At 37.3% G+C, this 16,993-nt stretch overlaps 1 protein-coding gene across 1 annotated transcript; it reads right to left on the reverse strand.

Moving 5' to 3' along the window:
* LOC124154610 (ATP-binding cassette sub-family B member 10, mitochondrial) lies at window positions 1-16,752 on the reverse strand. The gene is made up of 11 exons (XM_046528450.1): window positions 16,084-16,752; window positions 15,777-15,977; window positions 14,526-14,728; window positions 13,439-13,549; window positions 13,002-13,172; window positions 12,224-12,455; window positions 10,663-10,946; window positions 9,599-9,871; window positions 8,422-8,456; window positions 3,594-3,703; window positions 1-496 (listed from the first exon to the last, which is right to left on the reverse strand). The coding sequence occupies exons 1-11, from the start codon at window positions 16,499-16,501 to the stop codon at window positions 366-368; spliced, it is 2,169 nt and encodes a 722-aa protein (XP_046384406.1). The 5' UTR covers window positions 16,502-16,752; the 3' UTR covers window positions 1-365.
* Window positions 16,753-16,993: the final 241 nt, after the last annotated feature.

A 16,993-nucleotide genomic window follows, 5' to 3' on the forward strand; every position in this document is an offset into this window, starting at 1 on the left:
TTTATTCAACAACATTGACAATATATATTTCAACATTCACATTGTCCGACACACTTCTTGTACACTGAACGGTGGTATAAAACATTTATTACAGAACACATAGACAAGAAGGCTTTTTCCCCGTGTGCATTTGCTTGAAAATTCTTCTAAAAAAATGTAAAATATTCAACAACTATACATAATCAGTATGCCAAAATAATATATACTCTGTAACTCCCACAAAATTTCCCTTTTCATTGGACCATCTATCACATTAAGTTTTAAAACACTTCTCTGCTCTCTTCTCCAATTTTGTTAAAAAATGTTTTCGCACCCAAATTAAAAAAAACAGTCTTTGTGCACCACAAAAATAAGCAATGCAAGATCTATGAACTGCTTCCCTCAAAAAAAGATTGATGCTTCACCAACTTCTTGAACAAGCCATCTTTGATGGCCAATAATTCGGCATATGATCCCTTTTCAGCTATTCTTCCATCGTCCAAAACAGCAATCAAATCTGCCAACAGAGAGGTCAGTGTGAGAAGTGTGAATTTAAAAGGAAAACATTGCACAAAATTACCTTAACCCATTTCCGACCATATGCCTCTTTTAGCAAGTGGGATTATGTATACTGGCTTCAACAATAAACTAATAGACGGTTTAGATCAACAAAACATTTACATAGCAGCATATTAGCAGCAATTTGAAAACAAAATAGAGCGTAGTTTATCTTCAAGAGACTAACATACACAGAATGGTAGGGTTTAGGCATATGGTTACAGTGGAAGGAAATGGGTGAAGAAGAACCAATAACTTAGCAATGAGTGTACCATGTAGCAGAGCAAAAATCCTGATATAATTTTTTCCACACAGATTGACTCTGCCCGACATGAATGTCACCTGAAGGAAGGGGAAATTTTCATGTACCTACATGCATATGGCTATACAAATCACTGCAAAGGAAAAGGAATGATTTCCAGCACAGGAACCACTACTGAGCCCTTTCATTGGTAGGGTTCTAATCTCCAACATATCATAGAACTATGTATGTAGAGATAAATCAAAACACACACACTAGTACAAATCCCTTTTGCAGTGTTTCTTTCATCAAAGAAAATATGATCTATTAATTTTATATTTTTGACCAATCCTTTACATATTATGCACTCATAGGCACATATTAAGTGATTTGAAATAGCTTAAAACAAATGTTCGTTCGCAGGTTTCCGCAGTGATTGCTTGAGTTCAGCATTCTTTCGGGCTGCATCCGCGTCCGTTGTCGAAGAACCACAACAGTTTCGCCAGCTCTCCTGCCAGCGTCCTCAGGTGAAGGATGAAGTGAAGCTTTTAGTGCTCTCTTATATAGTCAATTTTTGGCGCCAATTTGGTGGATTTCTTTCGACCAATCAGGGAACGTCCTCGTATTTGCGTCGAATATACATACATCTTTTCCACGTGCTGTGCAAAGGATAGCCATCCTCCCTGTTAAAGTTCGCTGGTCTTTTGACTATCTCAATGGCCTATCTTGACTATCTCAATGGAATAAGAAAGACATACTATAAGAAGGAATATATTCATAAGAAGGACACACCTCTCCGACCGATTGTGAGCCAGATCGACGCTCCGACTTATCGACTCGCCAAGTACTTAGCGCAGTCATTGCAGCACCACGTCGGAAAGACACCCAGCTTCGTAAAGAACTCGGCGCATTTCATTGACATCATAAGAAACACAGTCATCAACGACAACGAGATTATGGTCAGCTTCGACGTTGAGTCACTCTTCACCAACATTCCAATCGAAGAATCTCTTAACATCATCAAAGAACTCACTGACTGTGGCATCCCGAAGGACTTTCCGAAATTGGTGGAGCATTGCCTCCGCAATTCCTTCTTCTTATGGAATGGCAGCTACTACGAGCAGACGGAAGGAGCCGCGATGGGTTCACCCCTTTCCCCGGTTGTGGCAAACCTGTATATGGAAAGCTTTGAGAAGACAGCCTTGGAATCTTACTACAAGCGGCCTTCACTGTGGCTGAGATACGTCGACGACACATTTGTGATTTGGCCACACGGCGAGGAAGAACTAAAAAGGTTCCTGAATCATCTGAACTAACAGCATCACGCCATCCAATTTACTATGGAGTTGGAAAAAGAGCATCAGCTACCCTTCTTGGACGTCATGGTGAAGAGAAAAGGGAATGGAAGGCTTGGACACAGTGTATACAGAAAGCCTACACACACCGACCGCTATCTAAATGCCGCATCACATCACCATCCCAGCCAGAAGAGCTCACTAGTAGCTACTCTTGTTAACCGAGCATATAAAATTTGCGACTCGGACTCAATTGCCTGCGAGAAGAAGCACCTGACATCAGCCTTACTAATAAATGGATACAGCGCCAACATGGTCCTGAAAAGGGCCGAGAAGGAAGAAAACAGAGAACAAGTGCCCGCGACGCCTGACCCGGAAGATGCCACCAGGCCGGATCCGAAGGGTTATGTCACCATCCCCTTCATCGCAGGGACGTCTGAGAAAATCGCGAGAGTATTGAGGAAGCATGATGTAGTGACCAGGTTCAACTGCATCACTAAGATAGCTGACATCCTACCCGGGCCCAAGGACAGAATTTCACCACTACTCTCCGAAGGCGTGTACCAAGTGCCATGCTCTTGCGGTAAATGGTACATTGGTGAAACATGCAGAGCGCTGAACACCCGTATGAGCGAACACCGAAGAGCGACCAGAAACAAACAGTTCAAAGCCTCTGCCATCGCGGAGCATGCCTGGAGTGAATCCGGACATTCAATTTTATTTGACGACACCAAAATAATTTCGAGAGAAGACAAGTACTTCCCGAGAATAATAAGAGAGGCTATTGAGATAGTCAAAAGACCAGCGAACTTTAACATGGAGGATGGCTATCCTTTGCACAGCACGTGGAAAAGGCATATTTGACGCAAGTACGAGGACGTTCCCTGATTGGTCGAAAGAAATCCACCGAATTGGCGCCAAAAATTGACTATATAAGAGAGGACTAAAAGCTTCACTTCATCCTTCACCTGAGGACGCTGGCAGGAGAGCTGGCGAAACTGTTGTGGTTCTTCGACAACGGACGCGGATGCAGCCCGAAAGAATGCTGAACTCAGCTTAAAAGAAAATTAGATGCCAAATTTAAGTTCATTTGAAAAGTTGAGTACAAATGTACAAAATGTTGTGTAAGAAAATATTAACATAAGGGCACTCATGTACACATTGTGCATATTAGTGAGTAATTTTACATATACACTTTGTATTCACGGGTGGCAAGTTTTCATCATCAGAACTTATTATAGCACTTATCATGCCGTAAGCTCTCATAGTATTCACTTCTCACATCCACAACACTCATTAATAACCTATTTTAAATAAAATACATTACCAATTCAAAGTAAAAAAATATACATATATGTACTTGTATTAAAATGTAGGCGTGAAAAGTAATCTCTAGTGAGAGCAGTATGAAAGCCACATCATAAAATAAAATTGATCAGATGTGGCACATTCCTAACTACCACTCTTCTTTACTGAATGCATTCCATGCTGACAAAAAATATACCAAATATCTCACTTACCTGCATTGCAAATTGTGGACAGTCTATGTGCTATTGTCAAAACAGTCCGGCCCCTCATAATTCTTTCCAGGGCCTCCTGGACCAAGTGTTCACTTTCAGAATCCAAGGCACTGGAAGAGACAATGCAAATATGTATCTTCATATAACTCAAAAAAAAATACTTTCCGTAAAAAATTAGCACACAAAATACTATGCAGAAGACGATTTTTATAAATGTGTCCAAACAAAGAAATAAACAGTCTCCTTTATGCTTTTTTTTCAATGAAAATGGTTGCTTTGTTTCGTCGATAGAGCTCCTCAATCTTGGATGTCTTGCTTTTTTTACGGACAGCCCAACTTTGAAGAACCATGTGATTAGAAATAAACTTTGCATAGTAAATTGCATTTTGCGACGGAATTCAATGGAATATTTCATACCATGATTTAGGCATGGATGCTATTATTATGGTATGTTACAACCAATGATTTACCATGAAGAGGCAATTCGTATCCAAATCAAGAAGTTAGTACAAATAGTTTCAGTGTGCCATATGCAATGCAAAGTTTTATTTCCTAGAGTGAGCATCATTAAATAAACCAGGAACAAACTTAAGGGAATAAATTATAGGATCAGTATGACAGTTAAAACTAAATATGATGAACACTTATGTAAATGCTACACAAATGATACATGTAAAAGCAATTGAAATGCTGAACTACTAATACGTAAAACATTAACCAAATAAAAACTATTGACAAGGAAGTACAAAAAATTAAGGGGAAATGGTACATGATTTTTAAAATACAAAATTTTAACTCTTTTACACTAGCAGAACTTATCAACTTTTTTACACTTGATTAATTTTACTCACTTGATCAATCAAAATATTGCAGAACACATGGCATGAAATTTCTATTATCATAGTGAGAGTAAGTTGCACAAGTGCATAAGGCACAAAATGTTGGGATAGACCCCCTGAGACAACTGTCTGTCAATAATTATAAAAAAATTTTAGCAATGGCCATTATATTTTCCGCAAGGGAAAAATTATAAACTAAAATATTGACTAAGGAAGCATTCAATGGTGTTTTTACGAGGGACGTTCAATATATACATAATGCCCCATATGTTTTTTCTCAGAAAAATTTATTCAAACGTGTTAAATTTTGGAGACAATATAGCTGCATGTTTCTCTGACACATACTATTTTTCAACATTGTCTCCATTAACTACTACGGTCTTACGCCAGCATGAGACAAGTGCCTGTATTCCTTGCCGTACCAATTCTTGTCCTGTGCACCAAGCCATGTTTTCCCCACTTGAATGATGCTCTCGTCATCATCAAAGTGTCTTCCACGCAAATTGTCTTTAAGAGGTCAGAAGAGATGGAAGTCTGACGGTGCCAGATCTAGGCTGTATGGTGGATGGGGCAATGTTGTACAACCCTATTTGGTAGGGTGTTCCCGGGCTCTGAGACTTGTGTGCGGGCATGCATAATTGTGCAGAATCAAGATTTCAGCCAGATTCTTGTCATGCCTAACATGCCGAAGACGATTCTTGAGTTTGCCCAGAGTCTTCTCGTATGCTTTGTAATTAATGGCTGTCCCTCTTGGCATCACATCAACAAGAATGACCCTTTCACTGTCCCAAAAAATAGTAATCATGACTTTTCGAGCAGAGGGGGTTCTATTGAATTTTTTCTTTCATGGTGACTGAGAATGGTGCAATTCCCTTGACTGTCTTTTGGTTTCCGGCTCAAAGTGGTGCACCCAGGTTTCATCACCCATCACAATCTGGGACAGAAACTCTTCTCCCTCAGCATAAAAACCTCTCCAACAAATCACATGACATGTTTGTTCTTTGCATTCTGTGTTCTGCTGTGAGACTTCTTGGGACCCATTTTGAGCAAACTTTTGAACATCCGAGAGCCTCACTCATTGCACACACACTTCTACAGCTGACTGACAGATGTGAGGCCAATATGGTAGTTTCCTTCATCAAAGAAAACGAAAGGCATTGATTGCGATTCCTTAACCACCATTAGTGTATTCATAATATACAAATTATTTGGTTTTAGAAATACTGGTTCAGACTAATGGCAAAGGTCAATTTTTATCCTCATTTGAAAAAGGCTAGATTGGAGCCCATGCAATGCCACTCCACGTGACCTCATAGGGACCTAGTTTCTATATGAGTAGATAGGAGCTTTACATCGTCTGAGATTACCAATGCATGCATGAGGCACAGACTTCAGGGAAACATGTCCTAATAATCACCTATTAAAACTTCCTAAGGTCGGAAAGTTTCCTTCGTTTGATAAGGTATTAATAATCCTTATTTAAGCCAAGCGCTACCAGCTAGCAGAGTACTCTGCTACCTGCTAGCATCCTGCGTCGCATCAGCACTCAAAGCCTCGCCCCAAGGTCACCTCACTTGCGGCAGCGGGAACCAGAACGACATCACACAGAGTTTTTCCGGCATTCAGACTTAGCCGTCGCGTTTTCGCGCGCTTGAAAATTTTCACTTTTCATTTAATTGCGAAAAATAGATATCGTCATTTAAAAATCTAAACGCGTGAAATTCTTACTCCAGGAGTAATAATCTTTCGATCTAGGCAATAAAAAAATAATAGGAAACCACCCTATTGTCGCACAGTGATGTGGCCGTCCGCATGAATAATTATATCCATGCATCTCACCATGTCTGGAGTGGTGGCACTGACAGGACGCCCAGAATAAGGCAGATCTTGAAGTCAAGTCTGACGCCTTCACTCTCTTTGACCACTGTCCCAGCTAGCACATTATAAGTCATTGAGATAAGGTGAAAGGAAGAAATAAGGAAGTCGCTTCTCAAGTAAGCTTGTTATGGGTTTCTTACGGCCAGGGCGACAAACATCCAGAGTAATGGCAAAATGGATGCCAAACTTTCAGCACTTCCGTAGATGCTGTTATTATCCCATCGTTACAGAGGGTTAATTAAGGCCTTTATGCATTAAAACAATGTTTTTATTATTGGCGCTTCTATAATATGAGGAGAAATAACATCATACCGCCAAAATTTGAAAATCATTCACATTTATGAACTGATAGCTTAACGAAGGTCGTAAGAAAAACACAATTTCACAAGAATACCAACGTAGAATAATATAAAAATGCCGGAAGGAACATCTAATATACGTATTGTAGTCATCGGGTTATCAAACCATAATTTAAAATTCATAAATGTTAAAATGTATGGACCTTGAATAAATTCAGTTTTTCATGCACATGCCAAACAAGTTTTTTTTACATAATTGGATATTTAATTACTAACTACGCCAACTTTTCTCAGCAACTGCCGTGGTGTAGTGGTTAGCGTGTAGTACTATGGTTCCGAGGGTCGCACGTTCGGATCCACCCTGATGTTATTTTTTTTTCTTTCCGCCGCATGGATAGAGTACTTGTACTATACTTTATATCTTCACTAGCCGGTTGCTTGCAGTTATTAATTTTTTTCTATTTACGGGAAAATCTGTTATCAGTTGTTGAGCCCTTATAAAAACTCGCTAAATTTCCCCAATAGCCTTTAAATTCATGTCAAGATGAGCCGCGTAGCATGTGTAGTACGCTGTTCAGCCGCCTTTGGCGCTCCAACAGATGTGACTTACATTGCCTGAGGATATTTGACAGCAATCCTTACCTAAACGCCCCTAACGTCTTACCCTTGCCTTATATAAGTCCCTTAGCTTACGATAAGCTGCTTATCAATTTTTTTCTTAAGAAAACCATAAGAAACGGTTAACTCACTTACTTTGTGCTACCTGGGAATTTAAGGTTAATATAATTTTGTCCAATTTTTATGACGTTTAAAAACAACCCGTTGACATACTCAGGGTTGTTGTTATATTCTCCGAGTATGCTGTGACAAAAAAGAAATGATTTAGCTTTACTTGTCCTCTTTCTATAAATACATATAGGATAAATCACGGGAGAAAGACGCCGTTTTCATAAAATTGTCTTCGGGAAATCTATGAAACATTGTGATTTTTATTTACATGGTATTGTTTTTCAATGTAGCACCCATTTTCTTTATTTTAAAGGTGATAAGAGTTCAGGAAGGCGATCCTACTAGAACTACCGATAGTAATTGTTATTATGACGACTTTTCCACAGATTGCAATTACCCTGACTGCTATTATTTACTTTCCTCGTTTGCACGTTTTCCTGGTTAGTACGTTCATTTTTTGTGGTCCCTTCAGAAACGTACTAAACAAGTTCCACTGTATTTGAAACTTCATCCACCTGGCAGAGAAGCACTAAACTTTAAGTACTGCAAAGTACAACTTTCAGTTTTCCCTCATTGTGAAGAAAAAAATGTGGGGCATTATACAATGAACGACCCCAGTACTGTATTTCTACAAATATAGTCCCTCCTCCTAATTTTGAGGCGTCAGTTTCGAGGAAAGTTAAAAAAATGCATTTGAATAATGTCCCCCCCTTTACTTTTAGCACGGGCATTTTTGGAAAAAAAGGGGGGACTATATTCAGACATATACGGTATTTCCAGAATAAGTATGTGCTCATAATTTACTTTCCAAGGGTAAGCAGGCAAAGATCAGTTGGAGAAAGAAACGACAAAGTTTTTATAATATTAATTGAATATTAACTGACATATTAGTTGAAAACAGCACATGAGGAAATTCCAACATGATCATAATCTCAAGAAACCTAATGAGACAGCAACATCACAGGGAAAAATTGGGTCAGGCATTCTTCATCTATGGGTTGAAGATGAGCACTATTAATTAAATTCTAATTGAAAATCGTAGATATTACGCAATAATTTACTTCCACATAAAAGGGTACTAACCTAGTTGCTTCATCCAAAAGAAGAATCTTTGGATTCTAAAAGAGAGGGTAAATAAATGGATTAGAAAATTACATAATATTTCAAATTTCACTACATATCAAAATTAATACATGCACACAGAAAGCATCCTTAGATTTGATCCCTTATTCTAATGAAATCAATAGACCAAAATTTAAAGTGTGTTGTCAATAACAGCAAATGGCATTATATAGATCAGAAATTTTTGCAACACATTAACTGTACACCAAAACAAAATGACGTCATGGATCAAATTTATTTGCTAAACTATTAATTCTAGTCTTAAAATAACTCTAATGCATGGCCTACATGACAATGTGTCAAAAAATATATAGGCTGTGGAATATTTGTCATCACAGTGCTACTGTATATTATTCCATCCAAAAGACATTCCAGGCTTCTAAACCTTCTAAAAAATAGATTTTGTGCAAGAAAAACACTTAAACATTTGATAATATAAAAAACCAAAGAATTAGATTCAGTGGAACCTAACTGTTGCACTACAGCTTTAGTAATTACAAAAATCACCTAAGAGGTGCTATATGTACATCTATTTTACAATAATTTCTTTTACATTCACAGAATCTTCTAATGATGAAGGGATAATGACAGATTTTCACATAAAATTGAAAAATTCACTAAAGGCCTTGTCCCTTCTATTTTAATAGACAAAGTAAAAAGTAAGCAAATTAAATGAATTACACATTTACATTCATATTTGTTTATAATGCCCCCTCAATGTTGGCTAATTTCATTTTTAATGTGACTATCACTCATCAAATACGTAAAAAAACTGGAATCTATATCAAATATGTTATCCTTCCAAGATATCAAAGATTACCCTTCCAAAGTTTAATTTTTTGTTATGACATGCTTCACCAGAACTTCAGGAATTGGAACTTTATAATGGATACTGATTTTAATTCAGCATTTTGACTCATAGAACAGAGGTAAATTTCCATAAAGAAGCAGTGATCATAGTTCTGAATGAGGTGCAGTATTTGAGTCGGGGTATAAAATTGACCATGAACGTACCGATACTACATTGATTCCACAAAATAGGTAATGTTCCTTGAGAGGCACGGTCCCTTAAAAGGAGTGGTGGTAAAGAGATTTCACTGCATGACCATTTTATGTACACAACGGTCAGGTAACTTACCTTGATGATGGCCCGTGCGATCGCCACCCGCTGCTTCTGCCCTCCCGACAGCATCACTCCCCTCTCACCCACTCGCGTGTCGAACTGCTCCGGGAGGTCCATGATGAAGTTGAGGGCATTCGCCTCCCTTGCTGCCTCCACCACTCTGCACTCCGTATCACTCGCATGCTTAGGACCTCCTCCCTCCGACATCACACCCTGTGACTCAAGGTCGCTTCCGCCGATGCCATACAAAATATTGTCCCTGATGGTGCCCGAGAATAGGACAGGCTCCTAAAAAGTGATTCCAAAATTGCCATCAGATAAACTCGATGAAAAGGAAACGAGACAGTCCATTTGAAGGAATGATTCTCGGTTTCCCTGTGGATTTGGGTAATTGATCCCAATTACCCACCCCTGGTAGGAAACCCAAGAATTATTCCCTCAAACCATACGCTGGGAAAAAATAAAATTCTAAAAAAGATAGTCAATGGTGATTGAGAACAAAATTGCAGCCATTATGGAGAGGAATTTGAACGTGAATAACTAGCAACATCAAGATTACACTTCAGAATAATGTTGTAATAGGAAAATGTAATGATATTTGAGAAATAAAATGAGTTAAAAATAAGAATTTTTGATTCAGGAATAATGCAATTAATAAAGCATAATAATAACCAACATTTCAGGAAATATTACTGCCACACAAATATCTTTACTACTCAAAAATGATCTGGTACAATATCAAAATACACTGCATGTTTCACAACATCTGTGTACAATGATAAGTTTATTTCACCTGTACATAGAGTGAGAACTGAATTAATAAGCTACATACTTCCTTAATAATAATGAAGAACACTTCGTTTCTTCCACAAGTTTATAAAAATTTATATTGACCAGTTTCGGCTATTACACCATTATCAAATAATTGTATATATATGTATTTGATAATGGTGTAATAGCTGAAACCGGTCAATATAAATTTTTAAAAACTTGTGGAAGAAACAAAGTGTCCTTCATTATTATTATGGAGCCCTTCCACTACGTACGTCCTTCAAGTTTCGATTTACATACTTCCTTACCTGACTGACAGTAGCAATATGGCGGCGAAGCCATGATGGGTCAATGTTTGCAACAGAAACACCATCCAGGGTTATGACTCCCCTGTCAGGGTCATAAAGGCGCAATAGAAGTGCAGCCAAAGTACTCTTTCCTGAACCACTGGCGCCAACAACTGCATACGTCTTTCCTGCCTCTACCTCTAGGTTCAATCCACGGAATACAGGCTCAGTGCGTGAGGGATAGCAGAACCAGACATCATTGAAAGTGATGCATCCAACTGGAGTAGCTCCCGGCCTCAAACCTCCTGTGATTGGGGAAGAGAGGAATCACCATAAATAATTCAGCCTTTTGATTAAAATTTAAGGTACATTGGACTTCTACGCAGTAAAGCCAATGTCCATTGTTAGCTAAGTATCCTGCCAGCCTATGAACAGCTACTATTAATGATAAATTTACTGTTCATCTGGACATAATGACAGAGAAGTTATCGATAAGATTGAAATGATGGTAATAATAGGGAATAAAAGTAACTTACACAATCACACAAACAGAGGAAATATTCAATGATGTTAAAAACAAATCACGCTCCTAATATTGTATGCCAAAAATTCTGCTCGATGTTTACATTTGAGTCATTCGTTAGATGAAGTGAAAATTGATGTAAATCAGATGGCAAAGCAGTACTCATTAACCTATTCCCATTGATGTAGACATTCTGCATTACTATGTTACTTAACCCTTTTACTGGCAGCCCATTTCAAGTGGGATGTACGAAGACTGCCAAGGCAATTAGGCAACTGCCAAGGCACCGGAATTAGCAACATTTCAGATTTAAAAATTTTTCAGCTACTTAATTTTATTTAATATGTCTAGATTTTTTTCCCAATTCTTAAGATATATTTACATCTTATAACCATAGATAGATTATGGGGGTTTACATAAATTACAGCCATTGAAAAGGCCACAATCACCAAAAAAAAGTGAAATAATTCGGGCCGATAAATCGGCCCCTGGTAGTTTCCGCTCAACCAGTGAGGGCCGATATATATCGGCCCCTGTGGCAGTAAAAGGCTTAAATACTTCCCAGTGGCTGATGTGCAGCATTATGGGTAACTTAAATCGCAATACGCATGTCTCATCTTTCTTCTCAAACACATTCATCACCTCACTGTGCACAGGCATGAAGGCCTAGAGTAATGAAAGGTTTCATTTTTTTATGATTAAAAAAGTATACTGGTTTCCCTGATATCATTATAATAAATATTGAACATTAAACACCATTCTTCCAAAAGGGAACTTGAACTTCACAACAGAAATTTCCAATCAATCGGACTTAAACCCATCCCAAGGGTTTTCCTATATAATTACATGAGAGATAACTTCTCTTGTTTAAAGACTGTACACTACAAATAGGAAAAGCAACAAAGAATAAATTAGCAGACACTAATGCGATGAACCATTGCTTTGCTCAAGTACTCGTCAGACTGTGTTCATCAACTCAGATATTGCAGAGTACTTCACATGGATCAGTAAACTCGTTTTTGAGAAGGGATTTGTACTACATGATCAAAGTTGTTGAACCTTTGAGTGGAATCATTGGCTCTCGATCGATGAGCTCCCAAAGCCTAGTGCTGGCCCCAATTCCCCTCATTGCTTCCGAGTAAAAGGATGAGATGCCAGCCACCGAGATTCCAACATAGGCAGCGTACAGTAGGAAGGAAGAGAGCTCGCCCACTGTGAGAGACTGCTTGGCCACCATCTCACCTCCATAGCACAACACTGAGAGAATCATTATATTTCCTCCTAATCCTGTCTGAAAATAAATAAAATATATATTAGTTGAAATTGTATCAATTCAATCCAGCCAAATTTTGTAAAGAAATAAATATTTATAGGAATAAAATCAGAGGCTAAAAAGCCATAGTAAACATTTCCCAGTTGGCTATTTACTAATCATAATTAATGTAAATTCTGATCGTTAAATTCCCAAGACATCAAACGTATTCAGCCAATCAGTTATGAAATGTGTATTTAACTAATGATCAAGTTCACAAAAATAAGTTATAACTAAAAATAATAGATAGATTGACAATCACCAATGCAAAATTTAAACTTCAATTGCAAAATGGGATATCAAGCAATGAATAGTTTCAAAACAGATAGATATATATTCTATTTTCTGATATCTAATTTTGAATTGCATATTTTAACTGATTTTGATAGACCACATTTTCTTTAAATTATTGAGCATTATCCATCATATATCACAAGGTAAAATGAAAGCAGTAAAAGGTGAACATTTCAGCAAAATAGGTTTAAATTAAAAAGAATAAATGCCAAACAAAATTCAAATAAGTACCATTCCAAAAAATATTCCTCTGGCTAAAGCTTCTTTGTAGGCAAGTTTCAAAACCACGAGGGTTTTATTCTCATAGGATGCTATTTCTCGACGCTCATTACTAAAGGACTTGACAGTTCTAACATTAGCGATTCGCTCCTCAGCTACATGCGTAGCTTCAGCCAAAGAATCCTATTGAAAGAGAAATCACCAAATAGAACCTGGGAGTAAGAGTAGACATGTAAACATATAGTGAGCTATTTTATTGTAAAATTTAATACATATCAAACAAGAGAACAAAAATTAATATTAGATGTTCCCTGTAAATTGCTATTGTTCTAAAATGCAGATGAGTTCAGTAAATTAATAATGTCTTCAAAAGATTTTGCTCAGAAATTCTTGCATTTTTCGTGTGTTAAAATTTCAGCAGATTTTGTATAACATCTTAGAACACCAACCTGCACAGCCTGGGTGATTTTCTTGACAAATCGCCCATACACAACGGCCATTCCAGCCATTGGTGGCACGATTGCCAAACCTACCAATGCTAATTGAGGTGATAGATAGAACTGAAAAAATAGAGAGAAACTTTGTTTCACAGTCCATTCCATTTCCTTAAAACTCACTAATGTTCTAGAGTATATTTTTTCCAAACTAAAATGACATCGCTAATGAAACAAAGATCCACACTTGATGGTTAGTTCCAATTACCAACTGCCAAAAATAAATAATTAAATTTAACTTTTCTAAAAACTTCTAGAGGCTTGTTATAATGCTGGGATTGCAAGATTCTAATTTTTTTAAACTGGGAATTATGGTTGGAAGGTTAGCATTGGTGAGGTAATGTTTACGATTGCAGTTGCCAACTTTGAAATTCATTATGTACATTCATTAATCATCATTCATAATGAATATGAATTCCTTTGTCCCAATGTAAATAATTGGGATATAACTATATTACAATATAGTTTACAATGCCTGCAAAGGTTTAAGGATTCCTTCAAATGATGCCACTCCGTCATACTACCAAAGTGGCACATTTTTGCAATCCCACAGCATGTGGCTAGCGGTGCTTCCTCAGCATGTCCTTCACTTAGCTAATTCAAGCAATGCTTTGCTCTGAATGGCACTCGAAAGCACCACTAAGTGGCCCTTTGTGAAGGGACTCAACAGGTTGCAAGAGCTCCAACTAAAGCACCAGGACATTCAAATTCATTGAAGGTACATGATAAATATCAAAGTTGGCAATAACAATCGTAAAAATTGCCTCGCCGATTCCAGCCGTCCACCCACAGCAACCAATTTAAAAATTAGACCCTTGCAATCCTAAAATTGTCTACTGCATGAAGCCACAAGTTTTCACAAGGACTGTACATTACAATTACATGTAAGGAAAGTAAAACACAAAACAAAATTTATGAGATAAGAAGGATTTTGGTAAGGGTAATCACATTAATGGAGAGAGTATAGCTTAAATGTGGAGCTTCACTAAGTTAAAAGGTTCTTGGCAGCTTGATCAAGGGTAATACTGGAATTAAGACTTACCATCATTGACACACCAGCCATGACCATCATGGACGAGCGAAGTCCATCAGATATGTTCATTGTAACAGACTGACTGACTAGGGATGAATCTGCAGATAGCCGGTTAATTAATTCACCAGTTTTGTTTTTATCAAAAAATGCTACTTCTTGTTTCATTATTGAAGAAAATACCTTTGTTCTAAGTGCCTGAGTTATTCTTTGACCTGAAATTGAGTGCATCATTCAATACTAAGATACTTTGAAAATTGTTACATAACCTTAAATACCTAATCACTAAAGACAAATTATCTTCGAAGAAAAATCTTTGAATAATATAATTATGCATCATGAAAAGATAAAATTAACATTTTGTGGCAAGCTGAAGCACAATAAATTAAACGAAGTATGTGATTTTAGACATGTGGGACAAATAAATGCTTCTTAACCTGGTATAAAAACTTTCATTAACCCTCTTGAGGCCACCTGCATAGAGTTGTACTGTCAAGAAATGCCAGAGGTATTCAAATAAAAAGTATCACCGTCGAGAAAAAAAAATATCATTTGGCGTTATGTTATATCAACATGCTGTTTTTTATTTTCTCTAATAACATTAATTTTTAACTAAATAATTAATGTTGCTCCTTGTATTCAACAGTTGCTCCATAATTATTAATTTGAACAACTACCTTCCGATCTCAAAGCCGATATTTTGGCTACTGGCATTTCTTGGCAGAGAAGCAAAAGCCGATATATCGGCTCGCAGCCATAAGAAGGTTAAGATATTTGTCATTATTTCCTTTCAAAAAACATGATGATAAGGGGTGAAATTTTGTCAATTGGAGCTCCAAAGAAAAGTTTCACAAACCTCTTTAGTTCAAATGCTATTCTGTAAACAAGGAAAATGATATACAGAAGCAAAAATTTCTCTGGAGCTTCAAATAGGGGAAATTCTACCCCAGGCTAACAACATAATGTGTTTTAGGCTAGGAAAGGAACCAGGAAGCACCTAAGAAAAGTGATAAAATTAAATTTTAAACCCAATATAGAGTAAGATAAAGGGTACAAGCGACAAAAGGTATGCTGAAATTGAGAAAATAAAAATAGGAGGTAGAATATTGAAAGTAATGAAGGGAAAACTAATGACGATGATGTCATAATTTCAAGGGAAGTACAAGAAAACTAGCCTTTGATATGAAATCCAACAAAAAGAGCAAATTTAAAGCTATAAGAGCATGACGGTATAAATTCATTATTAATAAATCGGACACCCACCTGATATTGACATAAGATAGACTCTTCCAAAATTACAGAGTCCACCAATGATAAATACACCGATCAATATTCCGGCTAACGTATAAAGCTTCTCCTTCATTACACCAGATTCAGAAGTGTATATTATGTCAATGACCTTTCCTAGGCAGAAGGGCACAGCCATTGTCACAGAAGAGGAAACAATTAAGAATAAAATTGCTCCTGAAAATAGAGAAGGATAAATTTAGCAAAACCGTAGAGCACAATGTAAATAATTTCTTAGGCCACTTATTCCAAAATTAATTCAAAGGACCACAAATCTGCTTACCCGTGATTCGCCATTTTTCTGGCTTTGCTAGAGATAAAAGCCTCCTAATTTCTGAAAATTTAGCTTGTTTGCCAAGGGATGGCTGTTTGCCATTGACCAGTTGCTTAACCACCTTTTGCCTTAACTGTCTACTGAAACAAAAAACTCTAACTCTGCTACCAAAGGGAGAAAAATTACACGGTTTCCTCCGAAAAAGGCTACAAAAAGCAGATCTGGGTGTTACCGTAGAGTAGCCTCTAGCAACGTAGTCCCGGTATCTTAAAGCACAAACTCGGTTACGACGGGGATAAACACAATTAACTATTTTACGCCATTCTTCTCCTCGGTAATAAGATGAGATAGATTTATGCACATACTGAGGAGGTCGTAAATAATTTTTCGCTAATATTTTACAAAATAAACCTGGAGTTAAAATCATTTTTGATTTTGTACCCCTCCAGTAGATATTTGAATACCTCGACTATGGGTCATTGACACAGCCACAGAATCACGCCATGGTCAGGAAAAGATCTAATACTAATTCTTGTCATCTGCTACCAAAAAGTATTGATGACTGACTCCGCTGAATCGCTAGAATTTGCCACAAACATCTCCCAAGCCTGGAACAATAGTTCACCTGCACACGTAAACACAGATTATTGTCCCAAATTTACATTGCGCTTCTGCTCCCTCTTCTGTTTCGATTTCGTCTGCTACCGCCGAAGACCATGGCGTGCTGTTACGCGCTACAATTTCAAAAGCATATAACTTGCGACATAATTAATATTTTATTTAAAGACAAGTCTATACCATTTTAAAGAAAAAATTTTATGTAAAATAATATTTCCATATTATGCAACAATTTAAGCAGTAAGATTCTGGCACAATTAGTACAATTTATTTGTAATTATCACACACACTTATCACCAGC

The sequence above is a fragment of the Ischnura elegans genome, chromosome 2 (genome assembly GCF_921293095.1).
Source record: "Ischnura elegans chromosome 2, ioIscEleg1.1, whole genome shotgun sequence".
NCBI classification, from domain to species: domain Eukaryota; kingdom Metazoa; phylum Arthropoda; class Insecta; order Odonata; family Coenagrionidae; genus Ischnura; species Ischnura elegans.

What these genes read in the sequence shown, in the direction of transcription:
- LOC124154610 (XM_046528450.1), bottom strand. Translation starts at nt 16,501, where the DNA reads ATGATTTTAACTCCAGGTTTATTTTGTAAAATATTAGCGAAAAATTAT. An exon ending in GCCAATGATTCCACTCAAAG is followed by an intron (nt 10,947 to 12,223) that starts GTTCAACAACTT and finishes CCCCAATCACAG; the next exon opens with GAGGTTTGAGGCCGGGAGCT. An exon ending in CTTTTGGATGAAGCAACTAG is followed by an intron (nt 3,704 to 8,421) that starts GTTAGTACCCTT and finishes TGTCTCTTCCAG; the next exon opens with TGCCTTGGATTCTGAAAGTG.